General features: G+C 40.0%; 1 protein-coding gene across 4 annotated transcripts in view; it reads left to right on the top strand.

Moving 5' to 3' along the window:
* PEAK1 (pseudopodium enriched atypical kinase 1) overlaps positions 1-26,780 on the top strand; it is a 270,744-nt gene that overhangs the window by 173,434 nt on the left and 70,530 nt on the right. For 3 of the 4 annotated variants that reach the window (XM_055130599.1, XM_055130596.1, XM_055130598.1), the window contains one exon: positions 22,242-25,483. In XM_055130599.1, coding sequence (XP_054986574.1) covers positions 22,359-25,483 — 3,125 coding nt within the window. In that variant the 5' untranslated portion in view covers positions 22,242-22,358. Of the gene's footprint in view, positions 1-2,983; positions 3,089-22,241; positions 25,484-26,780 lie in introns of all 4 variants that reach the window. The other variant, XM_055130597.1, reaches the window with a different exon arrangement.

The raw sequence follows: 26,780 nt of genomic DNA, 5'->3' as shown, positions 1-26,780 counted from the left end.
ATGTCAGCCTAACTTGGTCCCAGGTCTGTCACATTTTAAGAATTCTTTGTTCTTTTTATATTTTAGAGAGCTTTTTTTTTCAAATATCTTCTGCAAATATTTTTCTTTCAACATGTGGCATGTCTTTTAATTTTCTTGACATTACATTTGGGGGTGGGGAAGACATGGTTCTCAGGAGCCACACCCAGCTATATGTTCACCAGCCTCTTCAGGTGGTATGATCAGGGGCCACACCTAGTGCCACTTAGGGTGAGTAGTGACAGGACTTGAGTCATAATTTGAGCTACAGTCACATGAACAAATGGCAGGTGCCTCAACCTTTGTTTTTTCTCTTTACCCAAATTATATTTTAGAGTATAAGTTTTTTTTATTTTCATCAAGTCCAATGAATCAGTTTATTCAGTAATGCATGCCTTTTGTGTAGTGTCTAAAATGTTATAGTTAAACCCAAACTAATCTAGATTTTGTCTGTGTTCTAGAAGTTTTATAGTGTTGCATTTTACTTTTAGAATCGGGGGCTAGAATCAGAGATCCATTTTGAGTCAATTTTTGTGGAGAATGTAAAATCTTTGCCTAATTTTTTTCCTCCTCCCTCCTTCCTTCCTTCCTTCCTTCCTTCCTTCCTTCCTTCCTTCCTTCCTTCCTTCCTTCCTTCCTTCCTTCCTTCTTCCTTCCTTCCTTCCTGTCTGCCTGCCTTCCTTCCTTCCTGCTTGCCTGCCTGCCTTCCTGCCTGCCTTCCTTTCTTCCTTCTTTTCTGCCTTCCTGCCTTCCTGCCTTTCTTTGAATGGCTAATTCAGAGTTATGTCTTACAGGCAAAACCAGAAGTAGATGCTTCAGTGCTGACCGTGCTAGATGTTTGTGCGCAGACCACACTTGTTTCCTTTGTATATCTGACTCATCTGCTTTTTGTCAGAGATGGTTTTAATCTTAGGTTCTGCTATTCATACTGTCTTCTAATTAGAGCTACCTGTGAAATAAGAGTGGGCAGTGCCATGCCCTTTTTTTAATGTTTTTCTTCCATGTCCTCCATGTTCATTCTTGGTATCTACATTTTCAGTGAATCATGTTTTCTGTCTTTTCATCTGGGTTTGTGGAATAATGACCAATTATGCTCTTCATAACTTAAATATGGATATTTTTCAGAGCAGCCTGAAAGCTGTCCATTTGATTTAGGCTGTAGAAGCCATTGCTTTCTTTCCAGCTAACCAGGTTCTAATTTTTCTAACATAGTTCCTTTTGTTTGTCTGGTCTCTTAGTTTGGGGGACCTCTGAATGGTGCTCAGAGCTGCTAGTATTGCACCCAGCAGCAGCTGTGCTCGGAAGGCCATGCAGTGCTGGGGATCAGCCTAGGGCCCAGACATGCACTCCAACCTTTAACCATCCCCCTGCCTCCCACACATAGTTCCCTTGATCTGTTTGAGCTAGCCATTGTGTCTGCTTTGGGTATCCTGTCTGCTAGGATTTTGTATATTCTTAGACCACAGGACACATAGAAGAACTTATCTGTTAAACACAAAATATTCTTATTTTAGAAATTTATTTATGATGTATGGCAATAGTTACTGGTTAAGATAAGATGAAAAGGAGTGGCTTAAGAGTGAAAAAATAGAAGAAAAAAATTAAGTAAGAACCAGAGAGATAGTACAGTGGGTAAGGCACTTGCCTTGCATGCATCTGACCCAGATTCAATCGTTAGCACCTTCTTTGGTCCCCTGAGCGCACCAGGAGTATTCCCGAATGTAAAACCAGTAATGAGCCCAGATCACTGTTAAGTGTGTCCCAAACTCCCTCCCAAATAATGATAATAAAATAAATAATTTTAAAGTAATAAAAATCCCCCAAGAATTATTAAACTAAAATAATATAATTTTTTAAAAAGTATTATCATTGCACAGGAGTCTCTTGAAAGTGTTTGTGTTATTTTGGGTGTTTAATTATGTCCAAAGTAAGTCAGCTCTGCTTGAATAATTTACTAATTCCTCCTTTCAATTTTAGGCAGGAGCTCAGGGAAAGAAAATTTAAATGGACTTTGCTAGAAGGGAAACATTTAACTACAAATTTTGTCTCTATTTTTGGCTTACCCTTTCCTAAGAATTATTTTGAGTAATATTCTGATTATAAGCAATAACCATTGCCATAAATTGTGAGCACAGATTTATTAAAACTCTCTAAGCTTTTTTTTTGAAAAGTAATATATCTTGCCTTAAAATTTAAAGATATGTCCCCAAGTTACATTTTCTACAATAACGTCTAAATTAAAGGATGGCCATATTGAGACTTATCGTTAGTTAGTTTCCCCTTTATATATTTTCTTTTTGATGGGTGGTTTGCAGGGAGGTCAGGGATGGCTTTTGGTCAGTAGTCAAGGGACCTGTGTGCTGGGAATGGAACCAGGGTCTGCCGCTTGCAAGGGGAACATGTGGTGCCAAGGATCATACTTGTGCTTCCCAGATATAAATCATGTGTTCAGATCTTTGAGCTATCTCTGGCCCTCAGTTTATTTTTTACTGAGCAAACTAAAATTTCCCCTAGCATTTATAATACTGTTCTCAGGAAAAGAACTCTTTGTCATTGCCTGCTGTGTACCAGATAGATAATCTCGGCCTGTCTCACAGTACCCCTTTCCTCTCCGAATCAACTTTGTCTGCGCCCTTGCTGCTTTCATACCAAATCAGCCGCTTGGTTTTCAGTGCCTTCAGCAAATCAGAAACCTAGTCTTCCTTAGTAAGTCTAGAGAGATTTTGGGAATTCTCTATTATTAGAATATATTCAGAATTGAGGTGATCCAATGATAATTTAAAATAGCAGTGATGAATAAGAGGTACTAAGAAAACACATGAATTTTCTTTCTTTAAGAAAAAAGAACCTACTAGTATTTTGTGCCTTCTCTCCAAAGCTAACAATATTTAAAGAAAATGAGACCCTGGTGGCCTGCCACACACAGAGCATGCTGGATTTCCATTTGCACTGTTTTATTTTTCAGCTAAGGATGCTAAGGCTTTCACCGCCTGGCAGTTGAGGACAGGAGCTGGATCAAGAGTTTCTTTGATCTATGCCTCACCTGTTGTCCTTTTAACAAATGACCTTGGTAAGTTTGTAAAGTCTCCTCTTTATTAGAAAAACGTAAGCCCAATGTTCATCTAGCTCTTATTCATGAAGGTTAAATAGATTATAGAGGAATAGCAGGGCTTACGGACTACTTAGCATGAAGCATCGAGTGATCTAAAGGGAGATGCAAGAGTGATGGTATTGCTGCTGCAAATAATTGCAGAAGACACTTGTGAGTATTGCACAGTAAATCTGCACTTTCTGTGGGCACCCATTTAAGGGGAGGTTTCCTCAAGATGAAGCGTCGGCAACACATGTCTAATAGGTGCGTTCATTTTAATATGCTCATTCATTGAATAGGCCTGATTAATTAGTACATGTCACCATCTGGTCCTTAGTGAGACTATTCATTTTTTAAATGTTGAAATTGCAGGGAATGGTGCACACCAATTATAATCCTTTTAACAGGATTGTGTTGGTATAAAGTATATGTGTAGGAGGACTTGATTGGAATTCCACTTGCATCTAAGGGTACACACATCAGCCTGAAGTCACTTAGAACAGAGGAAGTCAGGCGAGGGGAAAATGAAAGAAGAGCCATTCGTTTTCTTGCTATTTCTCCTCTGCCATGTATAAGGATGTATAAGTCTTTCTCTCTGGTGTTTTATTTTGGGGGGTGGGGGGCTGCATAAGGGGATATGCTTCCTTTCTTGATTTCATACATACACACACACACATCTTTTATTTTCAATTCCCTTTCTCTTTCACCTCCATCTCTCTTTTCTTTTTTTGCTCCTTATTTTCTCATCTCCTCCCCCACTATTATTCTCTAGTCACATTAAAAAGAGTTCAATGATAACTTTATGTAATGATACAGTAAAATATCTCTCTCTCTCTCTCTTCTCTCAAAAAAAAAATTCTAGTTGGCCAAATTTTCTTGGTATCTGAGAACTTGAGCATTGTTTTTAGTTCAAATAATAGCTACTATGGCTTACATTTATTTTAGTGCGGGCTTCGTATATGAGATTTTGTCCTTCTTCTGTTTATCTTTGGTTATTTTCGAAATTTTTATGAGGATTGTTTGTCCTATAATCAAGCTCCTGAATAATAGAAAAATATTTAAAGAATATATTTTCAGCATGCTTTTTAATATCTTTGTTGTTTCTTTGCCTTCTTGAGTAGAGAGTACAGAACGTAACCTAACATTCTCTTGGAATAATTAGTGTCAATGTCAGTCAAGGTGCTGTTCTGTTCTCAGAATAGAATCAGTGGTGTCGGCAACATCTATCGACCTGTTTGCTTTTTGAATAATTTCATTCGGTTTTATTTTCCTCCCCCCCCCCCGCCCACCCCCATTGCTTCATCTAGTTACTTGTCACTTGCCACTTCTGTCTGACTGCTCCTGTCCCTTTCAAAGTTATTTTAAGTTAAACCGGGTAGCAAAGTACCATTTATTTCTTTGTTCAAGAAACATGCATGGACAGGAGTGAATGAGAAATGTCTTTTGACTTCAAGGAGCTAAGAATAGTGAGCAAGAAAAGGAAAATATATACACAAATAGCCATAAGTACCTTGTAATGAGATTTTGGTTGGTCCACAACCTGTGATACACAGGGCTTACTTCTGCTCTCTACTTAGGGGTCACTCCTGGTCGTGCTTGGATACCATAGGCAGTGTTGGGGATTAAACCTGGGTGGACCACATGCAAGAAAGCACCTTCCCTACTGTACTCCAGCCCGTATAATGAGAATTTTAAAGAGGATAATATGGTTCATTTTAAGAGGAAGATCAGTATCTTTACTGTGCAGTTGGTATTTGACTGAAGTATCAGATACCTCCCCCACCCCAGAACCTCTGAGCTTTGCCCCTCCCTCAAGAATTCTACAGAATTTGAGACTGAAGCGATAGTAGAGCAGTTAAGGTGCTTGCCTTGTATGTGGCCAGCCAGGGTTCAATGCCCCACCCTTTATGGTCCCAGAGGCCCACCAGGAGTGATTCCTAAGCACAGAGCCAAGAGTAAACCCTGAGCTTCCCCAAGTGTGGCCTCAAAACAACATAAACAAATGGAAAATTACTGTAGAATTTTGGGCAGTTATTATGTGAATAGATATGTAGGAAATGGTTTTTTAAATTGTAAGACAGTATCCCATCTTTGCATTTGGGGGGTATCCTTCCAAGTATTTTCATGTAGCTCGGGGTTACTTCTGGAAATACCTGGAAAACTGAGCCAGATGGTTCTGTGTAAGGGCCCAAGGATGTGGTGCTGCTGAGGCCGTCATGCCAAGGGCCACCTTGACAGTGCTTGGGGTCTACTAGACTGTACTGAGCAATGCTTGAGGGTCTCCTCATCTCCATCTGCCAATGCTCTGGGAGCTTGCAGGGTCAGGAATGAAACTAGGATTGGACACAGGCAACAAATTCACCACTAAACCATGTGCTACCTCCCCAGTCCTCAGCCTTGCATTCAAGTATTTCTACTATATTTGCAGCTCAGCGCTCCCAACGATCTTGAGAAAAAAGTATAAAAAGTGGTAAGAATGTGGTTTTTAAAAGAATAATACAATGAGGACATCAGACAAAGAATGATGAAATCCAGAACTCAAATTGGTTATTGTTGTCAAAGGGAGAGGACAGATGAGAGAATAGAGCCTGTCGGTTGCCTGTAGCATGTGAAGATCAAGAGGGATCAGAGTTGATCCAGCCTGAATACCTACCAATGCTGTGACACCATTAATGACTATAATGTCCAGGGAAAAGAAAACAGCAATAGACCATTTTGGAGGAAATATTATCTTATTATTTTTCAGTTCTTTTGTAGATACCTCGTAGGCAATTAGTTTTGGTTTTATTGTTTTTGTTTTGGGGTCCCCCCCTGCAATGCTCAGGGGTTACTCCTGCCTCTGTGCTCAGGAATAGCTCCTGGTGGTGCTCAGGGGACAATCTTAGTACTAGGGATTGAACTTGGGTCAGCTGTGTGCAAGACAAACCATTACCCTCTGTACTATCTGTCCAACTCTGGCAACTAGAATCGGGAGCATTACAGGGCAACAGCAAGAGGATTAGACTCAGGGAAGTTGTTCTATCCTTAAGTATTTGGAGATAAGACAATGATGGAAGAGATGGTTAGGGGGAAAGGTCTTCTTTTTCTTTTCTTTCTTTTTTTTTTAAGGGCTAAGAATAGAAGGAGCATCTGGGCATCTTTTTTGAAAGAGCTAATATTAATGCCATTTCAGGAGTTTGTAGTAAAATAGAGAGGGGAACCACAAATAAAGGACAGCCGGAGGAGCAGTTATAAATACCATATTTTAAATAGAACATTCACTTTTATTTCTGTACAAACAGTACTAACAAAACTGATCTAAACTGATCAAATTAAATTTGTGTGTATAACAAGTATAGAGATTCTATAAATGAGACCAAGGGCTTTGTCTAGTTTTCATCTATGCCGTGATAATGTAATCTTACCAGGTAGCTCCTCACAGAAAGAAGAGTTGTTTAATTGTTTGAAATTATGAAAGGACCCTGTCTGCTACTTTATGTTTCTCATTGCTTCATTTGTTTGAGTGATTCAAATTGGCACTTTAATCCAAATTTGCATTCACAAAATGTTTTGAAAGACTTAAAAGTTGTTGCTTTCCCAGACAGCACCCTCATTGTGTTAAATATGTCTTGTGTGTCTCTCAGATCACAGCTTGGCCTGTATATAGGGGAAAAAAGACCTGAAAGAGGCATATAGAGAATATAATATTTTGGTGTGGAGGTTTTTTTTGCATGCTTGTATTTTCTTATTGCTTTTATAATACCAAAAACAAAGAGTAAACTTTTCTTTTTTCTTTTCTTTTTTAAAAATTCACTTTTTAGAAAATTTGTGAGCAACATGCAGCTGTACTCAGGTGCCAGTCTTGGCTCCACGGTCACTCCTGGTAGTGTTCAGGGGACAGAGCATGTGGTGCTAAGCTAACTGCAAAGCATATGCACCAATCCTTTGAGCTATCTCCTCAACCCAGCTTTTTTTTTTTTAAAGGTTGGAGGCCTAGGCCTAGAGAGGTTTTTTGGGCTTTGTTTTATTTTGTTTTGGGGTTTTTGTTGTTGTTTGGGAGAGGGGGGTGTTTGTTTTGGAGCCACACCTGGCAATACTCAGGGGTTGCTCCTGGCTCTGCACTCAGGAATCACTCCTGGTGGTACCTGGGTGTAAAAAATACAAACGAGCGCACTCAGGAGGGGGTGATGTGTATGTTGTGTTGTTCGCAGGCTCTCTCTCTCACCCTATTGCTCTCTCTCTTGCTCTCTCGCTATTGCTCTCTCCCTCTCTCTTGCTCTCTCTTGCTCTCTCTATTGCTCTCTCTCTTGCTCTCTCTCTTGCTCCCTCTCTCCCTCTCTCTCTCCCTCTCCTTCTCTCTTCCTCTCTCTCCCCCTCTCTCTCCCTCTCTCCCTCTCGCTCCCTCTCTCACTCTATTGCTCTCTCTCTTGCTCTCTCGCTCTATTGCTCTCTCTTGCTCTCTCCCTTTCTCTCCCTCTCTCTCCCTCCTTCTCTCTCCTCTCTCCCCACTCTCTCCTTCTCTCCCCCTCTCTCTCCCTCCCTCTCTCTCTCTTGCTCTCTTGCTCTCTCTCCCTCTCTCTCCCCCCTCTCTTTTTTTTTTTGCTTTTTGGGTCACACCTGGCGATGCACAGGGGTTACTCCTGGCTCTGCACTCAGGAATTTCTCCTGGCGGTGCTCAGGGGACCATATGGGATGCTGGGAATCGAACCCAGGTCGGCCGCAAGCAAGGCAAACGCCCTGCCCGCTGTGCTATTGCTCCAGCCCCTCCCCCTCTCTCTTGCTCTCTCTTACTCTCTCTCTCACTCTATTGCTCTCTCCCCCTCTCTCTCGCTCTATTGTGCTCTCTCCCTCCCTCCATCCCTCTCTCTCTCTCTCTCTCTCTCTCTCTCTCTCTCTCTCTCTCTCTCTCTCTGTCTTCCCCCCACCGTTCAGTGTTCGTGAGCCACTGTGTATGGACCAGATCAGGATGGCTCCTCCTTTTCCTCCTTGTGCTCTGCTTGTGTGTGTGCCGCTGTGCTCTCTCCTGTCTGTCTCTCTATCTCTGACTGTCTCTGTAGTCTCTCCTCTAGTCTCTTCCGACCTCTCTCTCTCTCTCTGTCATCTCTCCTCTGGTCTCTTCCCATCTCTCTTCTTCTGATCTCTCTCTCCAGAGCCCTTCTTCTTCTCCCTCCAGAGCCCTTCTCGCTCTCACTTCTGACTCTGACTCTTCTGACTTGCTTTGTGCTTTCTTTCCCATGCTTCTGGCTCCAACGATTCTCTTTCACTCTGTGCTCTGCTTCTGTGTCTTCTCCCTTGTTTCTGTGTCTTCTCCCCTACTTCTTTTACAGTCTTAGTTTATATAGCAATCACATAGGGTGGTGACACAAAGGTGGGTTGAACATTAACAAATCAACAAAGAGGGGTAAGACCACTCCTCCAGGAGATTAACAAAATCTCACCTAAAGAGATTACTCCAGATTACTAGGAGATCCACTTAAGGGCGGGATCCCGTTCAGGGTGTGTTGCTTTCTTCTTTCCTCAGCTAGTAATCCACTTAAATAGTTATAATAAATTTACATCTAATATTTCTAGCAATGTCATTCTGTATGAGCACAGTTAAAGATATATCAAATTTAAAGTTTGGTTCTTCCTGAGGACCTCTCACTATATATTCCAGACCACTGTCCTCAGACCAGGTTAGTCTTCCTAGCCCCAGCAGGGTCCTAGTCTCGTCATTACTTTTGGATCATGACAGCATTGGTCTATGACCATGCTCTCAACTTATAGTTGAGTATTGTGGTGCTTTGGCCTGGCCCATTTTGATTCCAGAATAGCTCACAGCTTGCCTTGGTTCCATTCTGTCCCTCATCGGGACCCTGCTTTGGGGGTGCTAGGAACTAAGGGCAACTGAGTTGAGAAAGCAGATGCCCAGGAGTAAATCAACTCACAAGGAGTCAATCAACTCACAAGTTACAAAGCATAATATTAACTGTCTTCCTGTGTCCATACAGAAAGGACATTGCTTTAAGATAAACTAAGTTCCCTGTGGCAAGGCTGAAAGGACAAACCCAATGTTATCTTACACCTGGGTGCACAGGGAACCATATGGTATGCCAGGGATTGAACCTAGGTCGTCCAGTGCAAGGCCAGCACCTTACTGCTATACTATCTCTCCAGCCCTAAGACCTAGAGAGTTTGAGTTACATATATGACCTTATTTGTCTAATTAGTGATGACTATGAAAGCTGTGAAAATTGTTCATTTGTGTCTCTGTGGGTTCTACTGTTCTGCTCATTGATGGGCCATTCTGACAGGAATGGAAATGTCACCCAGTGTTCTGCATCCAAAAGGGTTGGGCCTAGCACCTCTTTACTCTCACTTCTCTTAATTATCTTACCACCATACCTTGACACTTTGCATTTAGGGAAGCATAGTCCACTGATGGGCTGGAGCGATAGCACAGCGGTAGGGCGTTCACCTTTCACTCGGCCAACCCGTGTTCGATTCCTCCGCCCCTCTCGGAGAGTCCGGCAAGCTACCCGTGGCATATTTGAACAATAACTCTCACCATGAGAAGCGTTACTGGTGCCTACTCAAACAAATCAATGAGCAACGGGATGACAGTGACAGTGACAGTCCACTGATACAGACCACAGGCAAGTTTCCTCACCAGAGAACATTTGTTAAGTTCCTCAGATTGTGGTCTCCATGTTTATTAATAGCCACATACTCTGCAGAGTCCAAACTCTTCCTGTTTCCTTGAGAAATGCCCCAGAAACTTGTTAGCATATGCTCTTGTCCATCTGCAGTGTGTTCCCAACCTTCAGATGCTCCTTTTGTTTGTTTTTTGTTTGTTTGTTGGGTTTTATTTTTTTGAGCCAGAATTGTCCACCTAGAAGGCAAGCACCCTACCCTCTGTACTCCAGCCCCCCATTCTTTCTGCCCTGTCATGCTCCACCAAACTACCCCATCATTTGACTTATACAGCCCATGTTTGTTTGTTGGACCGCACTTAGCTATACGCAGGGCTTACTCCTAACTCTGTGCTCAGGATTCACTCATGGCAGTACTCAGGGAATAATATGCAGTACTGGGGACTGGGGACCAAACCAGATTTTACTGTGTGCAAGCCATGTGCCTTGCCTCCTGTATCATTTTTCTACCTCTCCCATCTACTTCAGTACCCTAAATCTTCTTTACTGTTCTCCTTAAACCATTTCTACTGCAGATTTACAGTATGTAATAAAATAGATAGTTAGAGCATGGATGTTATAATGGGGAGAATTTTCCCTTCATACTTCTCCTTTCCCATAGCAAGCTGTCTCTTGCAGGTTATGCGAATGGTGCCCTATGCCTGCCTCTGTCACATGATCAATACCAAAACTAGCCCCATCCCAAGGCTTTTGGAAGCTGAATCCCTTTCTTTTAAAATTATAATTTTAAAATTTTGATTATAAAATTAAATTTTAATTTTAAAATTAAGATTATAACGTTTTAAATTATAATTCAGTTTTTAATTTTTTTTGCGGGGGGAGGGGAACCTACCTAGCAGTGCTTAGAAGGCTGGTGGCTCTACCACTGATTCTCATCCAACTCGTCAGTGCTCTGGCCTCATGATACACTGCTGCTCAGGCTCTGCAATACTGGGGGATATTCAGGCTGCACCCAGCACTAATTCCCACATTGCTGGTTTTATGAGTTTTGTTGTCCAAGGCTGAGGACTTGTCATTGTTCAGTACTGTCAATTCCTTTTTTTTCTTTTTTTGCCTCTCCATAAACACTCAATGAGTGAGATTATCCAGTACTGTCCTTCTCCCTCAGTTTGTCTCTACATAATACCCTTCATTTCAGTCCCACAGCAACAAATAGAAAAATTTCATTTATTTCTTACACTTAAGTAGTATTCCACTGTGTATATATACCACAGCTTCTTTATCCACTCATCTGTTGATGGACATTTGGGTTTTTTTCCATAACCTGGCTATTGTACTAACCAGTGCCTTGAAGACAGGCATACATGTATCTTTTTATATTCATGTTTTTGTGTTGGGGCCAGGGGGAGATGCTAAGAAGTGGAATTGCTGGGTCATATGAGATCTCTATTCTTACCTCTTTTTTTTTTGAGAAATTTCCATATTGTTTTCCATAGAGGCGAAACAAAACAACATTCATGGGAAGAATTTTTAATCACATACTTGGTTTTAGACTATATTTTCTAGTTCCAGTCAAGCTTTCATTTTCTCATTATTCCCAATAGCTAAAATAATACAATTGTTGCTAACTTAATTATCCACTCTTCTCACTGTTCCTCTGGGAAAATTATACTGAATTTTTATCTAGAGAGACTCAAGATTATCTTTAATCCCAGTCCATCTCCCCCAGTGTCTCGCATGTTTTATTTGCATTTAACCAAGAAATGAGATATTTAGGGGCTGGAGCGATAGCACAGTGGGTAGGGCATTTGCCTTGCACACAGCCGACCCGGGTTCGATTCCCAGCATCCCCTATGGTCCCCCAAGCACCGCCAGGAGTAATTCCTGAGTTCATGAGCCAGGAGTAACCCTTGTGCAACGCTGGGTTTGACCCAAAGAGCAAAAAAAAAAAAAAAAGAAGAGAGAGATTTATACAATAAAAACTACAAGAAACTGATGAAAGAAATTGAATAAGACATGAGCAAAAATATACACTGTGACTAAGGATTAAAAAATTAATATAGTTAGAATGTCAACACTACCTAGAAAACATAGATTCAATGAAATCCCTATATATCTATTCTTAGTTTATTTTTGCATCTCTGTGAGATTTTATTATTATGCTTTTTTAACAGATGCTTAGCAAATTAATGGTATAAATAAGAGTTTAAGAGAATACTTAGCTTTCATAATAGAATATTAAGTATTGTTTTTAGGCATACTTCAAACTTTAGTAGTTCATAGGCACCTTTTTAAAAAATTATTTTTTAATTTTATTTTTTAATAAAGTTTATGATGATTTGTTATGTTCAGTATTCCAACTACATAATCTTTTGGAGTTTATGCACATACATTATTTTTTACTTAAATTTGAACAAAATTATATACAAGTTACATATTCTTATATTTCCCATTTAGCTATAAAGCCAAACAAATTTAAAAGTACAAAAAAAAATTACTACAGAACTACCAAAATGCGAATTTATCAGTATGACTAATACAATTGATGATGTTTCACTGAAACTAATCTCTCTCACAATATTTGAATATGGAGCTGTCTGCCACTCCACAGGTCTTATGACAGATTATATCTAAATCAGGTTTTTTCTACTATTTTTCTTTATTAGACATTGAAAATTCAAGATTACAATAGGTAGATATTATACTGTAATGTTATTTTGTTCTTAGTGGAACTGAATCCTTTATATTGTGAGTGAGCCTCCTTTTCTCATCTCTTACAAATATTCTTGGTGGTAGTTCAGGTTAGAAAGATAATACAAGGGTTAAGGCCTTGTACACAGCTATGATTCATTCCCACGTATGGTTCCCTGAGCACTGCCAGGAGTCCTACTTTGCTCTTAATAGATAACATTTGGGGGGGGTTGTCTGTTTGTTTGGGATCACACCCAAAAGTTATTTCAGGGCTTATTCATGACTCTTCACTCAGGGATCCCCTATAGATAACATTTTAATACCCCCTCTGAGGTCTGTCTTTGATGTAGGGAATTGAGTGGATTCAGTTGTCTTTTTTTTTAACTTTGACTCTTATAACTAGTTATTACAAAATTTGCAACAGTAATTAGTTGTAGAAGTAAACTGGCTCATCAAAGAGTTTGAACTTGAAAAATGAGTTGGAGCTTAAGCAGTGCTGGTTATCATGGTGATGTATTTACTGTTGTACAGTCCTTATCCTGAATGCCTGCCATGTGACAGGAAGAATAATTTGTTAGGAAAAAAAAGTGTGGGTTAGAACAATTGGAAATGGATGAGCTTCCTCCCTTCAAAATAACTTTAGTTATATTTTCAAAATTAAGTAGTTTTATTTTGTTTTCCTCATTACACAAGAGAACATTGTCTTGAAATCCTGCCGGTTCTTGTATAGCAAAGAACTGTGATTTTTTTTTTTTTTTTGGTGGGGGAGTTTATGTCTCAGACTAACAAGGTTCCTTTTACTCATGGAATTTCCATTTGGTACCAAATTAAAGCTGTATTTTATCTTCTACAAAACCTTTTCCTGCAGCCTTGCTTTCACTTCCTTTCCCCACCCTTTTAGTCATATACCGAAGGGCTTGGCACTGGTTGAGGTCAGCATTTTTCACTGTGGAATAAGGAAAGAAGGAAAGGTTGGGAACAGTGACACAGGGATCCTTGTCACATTTTCCTTTCCTTTTTCATATAAGTGACCCATATGTTCCATTACAAAATCTAATGAGAACCTTGACTTATAAATTTTACCCGAGCATCCTGGAGATGGAGCAAATGTGTGGGATGACAAATAGGCAGTTTCTCTCTGACATGTCCTTAAAAACCCATGTACAGCAGTGAGGAGTCTTGACTCTGCTTCTAGACAATGTCACAGATCTTAGGAGTAGAGATAATGACCTCCAGGAATCACGGGATTGGAGAAGAAGTCTAGCAATCCATTCCCATCTTCCTTTATTATTAACAGATTCTCCCTGGGTACTTTTAGGAAATGCCCTAAAATATTTGGTGTTTAATATGCCACTAACACACTCTCCCCCTCGCACTGACTTGGAAATCGCAGCCAGTTTGATGAGCTCCAGCTCTTTTTTGCAGACCTGTTTATTCTAAGATTAATATCCAGTGTGAATCTAGTTGTTTTGTATTAAATCTTCTTGAAGCTGTTGGGCTAGAAGGAAACTAATTATTGTCATTGTTTCTGTAGCAGTACAGAGAATTAAAAACAACAACAAAATGGTAATAGGTTCTTTTAAAAATATCATGACTTGAAATTAATCGCCAACTCTTGAATAGCTTTTATCAATTGCCTGAAGGGCTTTCTTTGGTCTTAAAAACTGTCAAATATGAAATAAATTTTAGATTTCTTTAAAATTCTGGCTAGGGGCCAGACAGGTAATACAATAGGCAGGCATTTGTCTTGCATGAGACTGACCCAGGTTCAGTCCCCAGCACCCCATATGGTCCCCTGAGCACTACCCGGAGTGATCTCTGAGCACACAGCCAGGAGTAAGCCCTGAGCACCACTAGGTGTGACCCGCCCTTCTATTCTCCAAAAAAAAAAAAACCACTAAAAATAAATTGAAATAAAATTCTGGTTAGTTTTCAGGGGTAGTTCCAACCAGTAAACTCTCTTGACCACCAGATGCAAGGTTTGTTTTGAGAATGGAGGCAAACGGGCTTTTTTTATTTTAATCAAACATTCCACATGAGTACTACATAGCAAACCTGTTTGGGCAAATAGACACCAAGGTAGACAGTTGGGTTTCCTTGCTTAAGTGCCTAAGAGACAGCATTTTTTTTCCAATTATCATTTTGGTGACTATTAGCTTTTTTTTTGGTGGGGGGTGGGGCGGGTGTTGGTGCTGAACAGGAAAAGCTGCAAGTTATGGTTGATGTCACTTCACAAAGGCAGTGAAGTCCAAGGATTGCTTCTGGGGCAGAGTGACATCTGCTGCAGTTCTCTTTGTAAAAGTCTGGTATAAGTTAAAATAGTTTTGACAGTGTCTTCAAGTGCATATCTTTGTCTCCAAACATAATTAGTGTTGAAAAAAAAAATGAAGTCTTCCTAGTTAAGACTGTGGCTTGGACAGCAGCTCCATCTGGTGCTTGTTAAAGGTGTTTGCTTGGCTGTTATCTTGGTTTATAGCTGAATGAATACAGACATCTATCCTTACAGGGACTTGTAAAAAAAATGTCAAATCCAAGGTTTCGATTTTATTGATGTTTTTATTGCATGCAAGCCCTGGCTTAAACTAATCGTGAATTTCTTAATGAATCTGATTTCTCTATTCTGTTGGTAATATGATAGCTGCTAATCTACTAAATTAACTTCTCTTGATTGAATTAACTTGTTTCTATCCAAAGTGGGGAATTATTTTTGCTATTCAACTACCAATATTGGCAAAAGAAAATATTCTTACTACTTATAAAGAGAACAGTTAATTTTTATCTTATCAGTGGTGGCTTTAAATTAGTTAACAAGATACTGGGCCTAGATGCTTTTGTTTTTTTCTATTCAGTACCACAGGTACTGGATAATGTTAATTAAAAATGAACAAAAACCAGAAATTTGATGACTGAGAAGAACTGCTCCAAACTGTTAGAAGTTATTTCCTTTTTGTTTTGGGGTCACATCAAGCAGTGCTCATGGATTACTCCTGGCTATGTACTCAAGAATTACACATGACAGCACCCAGGGGACCGTATGGGATGCTGAGGATCGAATCTGGGTCTGCCACACACAAGACAAGCGCCCTACCCACTGAACTATTTCTCTGACTCAAAGAGTGATTTCTGAATAGTGTAATTGCATATGATTTCCCTTTCTTTGTGCTTTTCCATTTTTTTTCACAATGAGAAGTCACGTCAGTATCTCGCACTCTCTAGATCTTTCTTCAATATCAGTGATAAGCTTGATCTAGCTTCTGCCATCTTCACTGTCACTGTCATCCTGTTGCTCATTGATTTGTTCGAGTAGGCACCAATAACGTCTCTCATTGTGAGACTTATTGTTAGTTTTTGGCATATCGAATATGCCATAGGTAGCTTGCCAGGCTCTCCGAGAGGGGCGGAGGAATCGAACACAGGCCAGCCACGTGAAAGGCAAATGCCCTACTGCTGTGCTATCGCTCCAGCCCTCTGCCATCTTAAAATAAGAAAATAATTTGTAGACAACCCACCTGTTCCACAATAATTCCAGCTTTTCCTTTCCTCCCCTTTCCACCTAAACATCAGGAAATGATTTTAGTTATTCTCTATATATTCTTACTCTATATATTCTTACTGAGGAGCACCACTCAGTGCTCAGAGGCCAAATCCCTATGATCCATCTGGATTGCACAGTTCAATCAATATTCTGGTCTCAGGGCCCAGTGCTGCTGGGAATCTGTGGTGCAGAGTAAAGAATGTGCCCCTCACCCCCGTGCTCTCTCCCTGGCCCTATGTTCTTACCCTTAAACTCTCTGCAGTCTGCTTTTCATTCCCACCACTGCACCAGAATAGTTCCTGCTGAGATTATCCGTGAGCTCACGTTGCCAAGTCTGCTGGACACATTTCAATCCTTGTTGTCCATTACCTCTCAGCAGCGTTTGAAATGGTTTTCTTTTTTCCTCCCTTACTGAAATCTCTTCATCTGTCTCCTGCATTATCAGTTTTATGACTGCTTTCAAGTTTTCTTTGGACTTATCCTCTTCGCCCTGGTTCACTCACCCAACTCACTGATCACTTTTTAGCCTAGATATTTCTATTCTAGTAATTTTCAAAGAAACAAGGGCATCAAAATTCCCTTCAGTCCAGACTTTTAAAATTCAGCAGCATGATTCTGCTATATGTAGGCTGACAAAATATAGGCTTATAATTGGTCCCCTTCCAAATAGTTGAGTTATATAGCCCCAAATCTTCATCAATCTCTCTCTCTTTCTTTTTCTCTGTCTCTAAAATCCAGTTGTTCATGCATTTACCATTCCCACTCCTCCTTTATACCACATCCTAATCCAGATCCTTGTCATATCTTCCTTTGCCCACAGTGGTTCTGCAGGTAATCTCCTTACCTTCTGTCCTGTTCCCCTCCAATATATTCCCCATATAACAGCTAGAGCTTTTTGGTTTTTTCTATCAGATTTATTGAGGTTTGATTTATATAAAAGATAAATTTATATAATTTACATTATATTTTTAGTGTATAATTCTTTGAATTTTGACAAATGCATGTAGCCATTCACATAAGCATAGTTTTCCATTTGTTCTGGGTAAATACCTAGGAGTGAGATTGCTGGGTTCCACAAGGAGTTTAATATTTAAATTTACAAGGAAAATGTTGTCAGGATGGAGGGAAATTTCCACTCCTATCCTTCTTAGGCTAGTAATCAAAACAACAGCAAACAGATTAGCAAGAGAAAAAAAGGTCAATTTTATGACATGTATACAGAGAAACTTCATAGAGGTTGAGAATTTCAATTTTAGTCAGGGATCCATTCCTGAAATAAGGAATGTGGAGCTGTGGTTTCCGGGAGAGAGGAGGTAATTCACATGACAGATAGCAGGTGTTGTGTAGTTTGATGTTTGTCCTGCTGTTGGCTTCTCCAATATAAATATTTCTGAAGATAACCCTAATTCTGAGTAATACCCCAATTTTCATTCTTCTTTATAGTCTGGCATTGTAAGCTTCTCCTAAACTTAGACTCCAAAGGAGCTCAATTTGAAATAATCTGTATGCCAAAGTGGGAAGTCTTTACTATAGTATCTTCACAGCCAAACTGTATTCCAATGTGCTAAACCATTTACATTTCCATCAGCATTATATGAGAGTTTCAATTGCTCTACTTCCTCAAATATTTTGCCTTTTACTGTTCATAATAGCCAGAATCTGGAAACAACCCAAGTGCCCCAGAACAGATGACTGGTTAAAGGAACTTTGGTACATCTACACAATGGAATACTATACAGCTGTTAGGAGAGATGAAGTCATGAACTTTGCTTATAAATAGATAGACATGGAGAGTATCATGCTAAGTGAAATGAATCAGAAAGAGAGGGACAGACATAGAAGGACTGCATTCATTTGTGGAGTATAGAATAAGATCACATGAGACTGATACCCAAGGACAGTAGACACAAGGACCAAGAATATTGCTCCATAGTTGGAAGCCTGCCTCACGAGGGGGAGGGGGAGAAGGTAGCTGGAATGGAGAAGGGATCACTAAAGAAATGATAGTTGGAGGGATTATTTAGGTTGGGAGATGTGTGCTGAAAGCAGATAAAGGACCAAACATGATGACCTCTTAGTATCTGTATTGCAAACCATAATGCCCAAAAGTAGAGAGAGCGTATGGGGGAAATTGTCTGCCATGGAGACAGAAGGAGGGTTGGATGGGGGGCTATACTGGGGATATTGGTGGTGGGATGTGCACTGGTGGAGGGATCGGTGTTTGATCATTATTTAATTGAAACTCAAACATGAAAGTATGTAACTGTATATCATGGTGATTCAATAAAATATATAGCCTATTTTTAAAAATTATATTATTTTCAACTGAGACTTAAACCTGAAAGCTTTGTAACTTTCCACATGGTGATTCAATAAAAGAATAAAAAATAAATAAAACATAAATTATATTATTTTCTTTTTTAACTGCAAGTTTATTATATATTTTAGATGGAAAGCACTTTGTTAGATAATATGCTTTACAAGGAGTTTCACCTCCTCTGTGGCTTATCTTTTAATTCTCATCAGTATCATCATCAGCCAATATTTTTTTTATTAAGTTAAAATGATCTTTTTAAAAATAAATATATTTTTGGTTTTTATCTAAGAATCTGCCTAATTTAGGGTCACAAAGATTTTCTGAGTTTTCTGCTAAACCTCCATAGTTTAATATTTTGTACTTAGATCTATGATCCATTTTGTGTGAATTTATGTGTATGATATGTGAGGGTATGGACTAAGGTTAATTTTGTTTCCTGTGAATATATAATTTAAAAGAATACCTCGTAGGGCTGGACAGATAGTATAGAGGTTAAGTCATTTGCCTTACATCCTGCCAATCCCAGTTCAATTCCCCAGCATCACGTATGTTCCCCCAAGCACTGCAAGATGTGACCCAAACCATGCCACATCACTAATGACTGTCCTTTTCTCTTTTTATCAATGATCGGTTGCCTAGACTTGTGTAAGCCTTTTTATTTCTGGGTTTCTTTGTGTCCATGTCCATTCAGGTTTCAGAGTGTAAATATCTTGGGTTTTTTAGGCCAAAAAAACAAAATCCAAAGTATTGTCTAGTTACTTGTATAACAAATGAATACAAATTTCTATAAATTTCTTGGATAAAATTTAAAAGCTAAAAGCGGAGAAGATGGCTATGGTAAATTCACATACCTTGCATGTGTGAGGCCCTGGGTTTGATCCCTAACATTTCCAGATGCAATATCCATCACTGCCACAAGAAAAAATCAAAAACCAATAATAGAGTACAATTTTTGTAATAAAGCTTTATTAATAAGAATGGAGTCTTTTTTTGGAGTAAGATAACATGTTGCTTAGTTAGGGTTCAAAGTTAGTGTTTCACTGAAGTTGCTTTAAAGTGTTCATTAATTTATGTAGATCTATAGTGAAATTTTATGCACTTTTATCTTTGAAAAATATCTTCACAAAAATAATATATATGACACTGGAAATTGCCATTTGTAGAGTACTAGAAAGCACTGCAAAGTGATAAAGATCTGTGGGAGGGGGCAAGGTGGGGGTGGACCACACCCAGTAATGCTCAGAGGTTACTCCTGGCTCTGCACTTAGGAATTACTCCTGGTGGGCATGGGGAATCATATGGGATGCCAGGGTTTGAACCGGGGTTGACCACGTGCAAGGCAAATGCCCTACCTTCTGTATTATGGCTCTGACCCCACATAAAGTCTGTCTTTACTCAGCTCTCCAGAGAAATTTAAGTACTGTCAAGGACAATTTATATTATTTGGGTGGAGAGGGGTTTGATCTACTCTTGGCATGTGCCAGGATCCAGCCAGGACCAGCCACATACAAAACAAATGCCTTAATCCTGTACTCTCTCCCCAGTCTCTAGAAATATGTAAACAAATACATCTGACATTCTTCCAATAGCACTTTATTTGTGGATACTGAATTAAAATGTCATTTAAATTTTATTTTATTTTCACAAAATTTTGTTTTGATTTTTTCTCATTCATTTAAGAATGCTTAAATCTCAGTGAAGTCAAAGGGAAAGGGTTCATAATGATTTCTCTTATATAAGGGACTTGGAGATATACAGCAAGGTAGCAATTTCAAAGGTCCAAAGGAAACATAATGGGAGCACTGGTCCACACACACACAGCTGTGTCTGGAGTGAGAGGGCTTGGAGGGAGGAGACCTGGAGTCATTGGAAGAGGGAGGTAATACACCATGGGAGAGGTGATGGGCGTGGCATTGGAATTAATGTGCGTGAGAAATCATCGTTAATAGTATTGTAAACCACAGAATCTCAGCTTTAAAAAGAAAATTAAAATATTTAAGTTTTAAATCTTTAGGTTAGAGACAATACAAAAAGAGACAGTGGAATATATTTGACTTAAAGACTCCAGTTTGCTTCCCCTGCTTTCTTTACATTCCCCATAGAATATTTCTATCTTCTGCCAATAGGACATTGTCAGACTGGCTATAACTTTGTGCCAAATCTTAAAATCAGTTAATAAATATGAGTCCTCTAACTTGGTTCTCTTTCAGAATTGCTTTGGGTATTCTATTTCCTTTTTCATATAAATGTTTGCATCTATTGATTTCTACTACCATTCCCACTGAGATTTCATCTGGAATTCTGTTGAAATTTATAGATACTTGGGGAAAATGGACAATATTAAGATACTTTCAGATATATCTCTCCATATTTTTAGGTCTCTGATGTCTTATATGTGTTTCATATTTTTCATCTTTTACTGGTGTGTTGTAGTTTTGTGTACACAAATTTTAGATTTTGCACATGTTGTTAGAGTTGCGCTTAAATATTTTTGTTTTTTGCTAAGAGCTGTCTTTTTACAGTGTAAATTGGATTGGATTGTTTCTCCTGTTTAAAAACTCCTTCAGTTGGGGCCGGAGCGATAGCACAGCGGGTAGGGCGTTTGCCTTGCACGCGGCCGACCCGGGTTCGATCCCCGGCATCCCATATGGTCCCCCGAGCACCACCAGGAGTAATTCTTGAGTGCAGAGCCAGGAGTAACCCCTGAGCATTGCCGGGTGTGACCCAAAAAGCAAAAAAAAAAAAAAAAAAAAAAAACTCCTTCAGTGGCTTCCCACTGCTCTTTGGATAAACTCTATAATCTTTAAAAGCCTGAAAGGCCCTGCATGATCTGGCCCTTGCTTTCCTTTCCAGCCTAATTTTATGCAATTTTCCCTTTGTTCAAAATGTTCTATCCTCAGACTAGCAGGAAATAGTTTTATTAACTAAGGGATATAACTTTTAGAATGTCTGAAAAGGAAAATATGATATTTTAAAGCTTACATTCAAAATATATTTAAACCATATTGAAATGATCTATGATCTCCAGCAAAGAATAAACTTTTATTTTGACTGGATTGTTAGGTTCTCTGTATGAAATTATTTGACCTTTGGGTCTTCCATTGAAGCAGAGAGTTTTATGAGTGTTGTTTACAATAGACTTAACTGTACATATGAGCAAAAAATGTATTTTTTTCCTTCCTTACATGTGTGCTGAAATTTAATGGAAAGGCTGGGTTTCTGACCAAACCAAGGGTTCTGTTACTGTTCATCACTAGAATTAAATTTTTCCAATTATTAAAGCAATTACTACTTGTATATGCCTACCGCCAGTTTCATTATGATCTTCAAAATATAAATGTAAACTTGCAGCTATGTGCCTAAGACGAGGAGACAAAATCCCTTTGTGTGGGGGGGAGGGGAATAGAGCGAGGTGAGCACACCCAGCTGTGCTCAGGGATCATTCCTGGTGGGCTTGGGGGACTATATGCAGTGCTGGGAATAGTATTTGGGTAGTATTAGGATTGCCCTATCAGATGTACTATATTTCTGGCTCTAGGGTAACACATTTCCTGGCATTGTGAAAAAATGTAGCCAGAGGACTATTTCAAATTCATAAGTTTGAGGAGTTGAATGTGAAGGACTAGTAGAAACCTACAATGGACTATGTAAGAAGTGTCAGGTTGGTGGATAAACAGAAAGTGCAATTTCAGAGGTTTTTCCATGAGGGAAATGTCACAGTATCACTGCTGTGTAGATGTCAAGCAAAAAATTATGTGTGGTTCAATGAGAAAATATAAAATTATGGTTTAAAACTTTCTTCTAAAATACTGATAGGCTACAGGATGTTTAATAAAGTACTCAAATTAATTTATTTCCACCATTTTTTAATATGAGGAAAGGTTTGAGAATAAAACCAATTTTTTCAAGTAATTTGTCATGATAAGCTTTATAGTGCCTTTTTCAATCATATTTTCTTTTCTTCTTCTGCCCCAACAGATTGGTCGAACTACACAAGCTGCTATGTATGACACATAAGGGAAGTGAAAACCAGTGGATGCGAGTTTGGCCATGCACTGAAAGGAAAGCATTGTCTGTGAAGTTTTCTATTTAAAAATGTCTGCTTGTAATGCCTTTACTGAACACGTTTGGAAACCTGGTGAATGCAAGAACTGCTTTAAACCAAAGAGCTTGCACCAGCTTCCCCCAGATTCTGAGAAGGCACCCATCACCCATGGCAATGTGAAAACCAATGCCAATCATAGTAACAACCACCGCATCAGGAACACAGGAAACTTCCGGCCCCCTGTGGCTAAGAAACCCACTATAGCTGTGAAGCCCACTATGATGGTGGCAGATGGACAAAGTGTATGTAGTGAGCTTAGTATACAAGAGCACTGTGAGAACAAGCCCGTCATCATAGGGTGGAACCGAAACCGGACGGCTTTGAATCCGAAACCACTTAATAATAATGAAGATGATATTGAAGGGCTTGGCCATGTTCCTAAATCATATGAAAATAATGATAGTTCAAAGAAAATATCGAGTAACAATAATGGGCTAACTGAAGTGTTAAAAGAAATAGCAGGCTTGGATACCGCCACCCCTCAGGTCACAGCAAATGAAGAAAACTCCAGAGAAACATTCTTAGGCAGGATAAACGATTGTTATAAAAGATCACTGGAAAGGAAGCTTCCACCAAGTTGCATGATAGGTGGGATCAAGGATACTCAGGGCAAACATGTTATTCTGAGTGGGAGCACAGAGGTGATCAGTAATGAAGGGGGCCGATTCTGTTACCCAGAATTTTCTAGTGGAGAGGAGAGTGAGGAAGATGTGCTTTTTCATAACGTGGAGGAGGAACACGAGAGTTGGGATGAGAGTGATGAAGAGCTCTTGGCCATGGAGATTCGCATGAGAGGGCAGCCTCGCTTTGCTAACTTAAGAGCAAATACTTTGTCTCCTGTTCGATTCTTTGTGGACAAAAAATGGAATACTGTCCCCCTGCGAAATAAGTCTCTGCAGAGAATTTGTGCTGTGGACTATGATGACAGCTATGATGAAATCCTGAATGGTTATGAAGAGAATTCTGTGGTCCCTTATGGCCCGGGAAGCATGGTATCATCTGACTCCACATCACCAGATTCTTCTTTAACAGAAGACTCACGTTCTGAGACGGCCAGTAGTTTGTCCCAAAAGATTTGCAATGGGGGAATATCTCCTGGCAACCCAGGAGATGCTAAGGATGTAAAAGAAAGTAAGCCCAGCTTAGAGAACCTTCCTGGTAATAGTCAGGAGAAGGATGCATTGCAAACACCCAAAACCTCAGCAAAAGCTCCAGAGACACACAAGGCAGTTCTTGCCCTCCGATTGGAAGAGAAGGATGGCAAGATTGCTGTACAGACTGAGAAACAAGAATGTAAAGCCTCTACTGATATTGCTGGGCAAGCAGTAACCATAAACCTGGTCCCTGTAGAGGAGCAAGCAAAGCCCTACCGAGTTGTGAATCTCGAGCAACCAATGTGCAAGCCATACACTGTTGTGGACGTGTCAGCAGCCATGGCCGGTGAACACCTTGAGGGCCCTGTTCACGGCTCCAAGACAAAAAACTCATCTTCTACTCCAAACTCTCCAGTGACATCACCTACATCGGGACAAGTAAATGCCCATTTCCCCAAATCTAGTGCAATTCGATACCAGGAGGTATGGACTTCCAGTACCAGCCCACGACAAAAGATACCTAAGGTGGAATTAATAAGTGGTGGAACTGGGCCAAATGTCCCTCCAAGGAAAAGCTGTCACAAATCAGCACCAACTTCACCCACAGCTACAAATATTTCCTCCAAAACCATTCCTGTCAAGTCACCTAATTTGTCTGAAATCAAGTTTAATAGCTACAACAATGCTGGCATGCCACCTTTTCCAATTATCATTCACGATGAGCCAACTTATGCTCGAAGTTCCAAAAATGCTATCAAAGTCCCCATCGTAATCAATCCAAATGCTTATGACAATCTAGCCGTTTACAAAAGTTTTCTTGGAACAAGTGGAGACCTCTCAGTGAAGGAAAAAACCACAAGTGTAATAAGCCATACTTATGAAGAAATAGAAACTGAGAACAAAGCTTCTGATAGCACCACTAGCAAGCCCTCTGAGTGTCCCCAGGCTAAAGCGTTTTCAAACAGCACCGAGCGTAAAAGGGGCTCCGTGGCTCAGAAGGTTCAGGAATTTAACAGCTGTCTCAACCGAAGTCAGTCTTCACCACAGAGAAGTTATAGTTCTAGCCACAGTTCCCCAACAAAGATACAGAGAACCACTCAAGAACCTGTGGCCAAAACAGAAGGCCCTCAGGAGTGTCAGATGGCAGGCAGTGGGGGCAGCACCCGGGAGAAAGCAAGCACAGTGCTTTCTCAGATTGTGGCTTCCATCCACCCCCCACAGTCGCCCCCAGAAATGTCTCCATCTAGTCCTAAAGCTTGCAGCATAGAAGAGCTCTATGCGGTCCCACCGGACGCCGATGCTGCTAAGATTACCCCTAAGGGCACACCGGTCCGGCCCAAATCTCTCTTTATTGCTCAGCCCAGTGGCGAGGCGGGAACAAATCAGACCACTGAAAGTCCTACAACCAAAGTACAGAAAGAGCCACTCACAAAGCCACTCACCACTCTTGCCTCGAAAACGAGCCACCAAAGTGAGCCACCACCTCCTTTTCCCCCGCCACGCTCCACTTCTTCCCCTTACCATGCAAGTAATCTTTTGCAGAGGCATTTTACCAACTGGACCAAGCCAACCAGTCCTACCAGGTGCACAGAAGCTGAATCAGTTTTGCACTCTGAAGGCAGCAGGAGGGCAGCTGATGCAAAGCCTAAGCGCTGGATATCTTTCAAAAGCTTCTTTCGCCGCCGGAAAACAGATGAGGAAGATGACAAAGAGAAAGAGCGTGAGAAGGGGAAATTGGTGGGGTTGGATGGCACCGTCATCCACATGCTGCCTCCTCCTCCAGTTCAGCGCCATCACTGGTTCACAGAGGCGAAAGGAGACTCCAATGAGAAGCCTGCCATTGTCTTCATGTACAGGTGTGAGCCCCCCTCCGGCCAGCTCAGCATAGAGCAGAGTAAGGCCCGGACAGACCAGCCGGCAGCCACACAGAAGGGTGGAATGGATGACGGGTTACCACAGGACTCGGAGAGAAAGAAAAGGGCTCATTCTTCTCCAGCACAGGTTCCTAAAAAGATCCTCAGGTATGTTAAAAAATCGGCATGTAGTAGTTGGAATGTTTTAAAACTCATTTTCAGGGACTGACTTTTTCACATCTTTAAGATTATATAAAGAGACATGTCTGCAGCATTTGATGGCCACCATCAATTTTTATAGCTGCATTCCCAGATTAAAATATTTCTAAAGTCATCTCCCTGCACTGATCCTGGTCTATGACCCAGGAATCTTTCGTTAAGTAGCTTTTGTGGCCTGTTACATCCTCATGTGTATAGAAAGACTTTAGTATATATATATTTTAAAGGCCTAACACCCTAATGGCAATAAATAATATCTTGCTTTGATGTCATAGTATGAAGAAGAAACAGGACCAAATCAATAAATGGTGGTGTTTCTTTTTTCCCTTCACAGTAAATGGAATGAAACCTATCAAGTAATTCTTTTTGGCTTTCACCAAAGTGTTATCTCTATATGCATTACCTTATTTTTCACAAAAATATTTGTTTTTGCTGTCTCTTTTCATCCTCCTTTCAAATGTTATGGAAAAGAGAAGGGACCTAAGGGCAAGCAGTTTATAGTCATTTAACATATAAGAGAATAAGAGAAGAATGGTCATGGAGATTGAGTACCAGTTGTCAAACTTGCAATTCAGCTAGCAGACTGTATACCCATATCAGTTCTCCAGGCATTTAGTTCTCTTTCATTCTTCGTAAGAACTGTTTATTGGGGCCAAAGCAATAACACTTGCCTTGCACACAGACAACCTGGATTCGATATTCGGCATCCCATATGGTCCCCCAAGCACCACCAGGAGTAATTCCAGAGTGCAGTGCCAAGAGTAACCCCTGAGTATTGCTGAGTATGGCAAAAAAAAAAAAAAACACTGTTTATTGATGTATATGGCACATCCTATATATTTATCTCAAATCCTTGTAAAAACTATTCAAATTGATCCTATTTCTCAGGCAAGGAAACTGAAAGTCAGGGAAGTTAAGATTAGCGAGATTCACAATTAATTAGAGTCAGACCCAAAATTGAATCTCTGGCCTATCTCACTCTCATGAAGTTCACGTTCACCCTATAATGCTGCATTGTCCATGAACATGATACAATCTAACAAATTTTTTCAGCTAGAATAATAGTAATGTATTTCTAGGAAGAATAGTCTTATTCATTGGTAGTTGAAGGTCGGTGATGCAATGTTGTACTCCAGTGGTAATAAAACACAGGTATTACAGGTTACGGTTTTATTTTCAAAAGAAACAATTTAAGTAGTAATTGGTTGGAGTGACCTGTGAAGGAGTGGCATATAGTTCTCGCTGA

This window comes from Sorex araneus, chromosome 3 (assembly GCF_027595985.1).
Source record: "Sorex araneus isolate mSorAra2 chromosome 3, mSorAra2.pri, whole genome shotgun sequence".
NCBI classification, from domain to species: Eukaryota; Metazoa; Chordata; class Mammalia; order Eulipotyphla; family Soricidae; genus Sorex; species Sorex araneus.
This window is presented reverse-complemented; position numbering and strand designations above follow the sequence as displayed.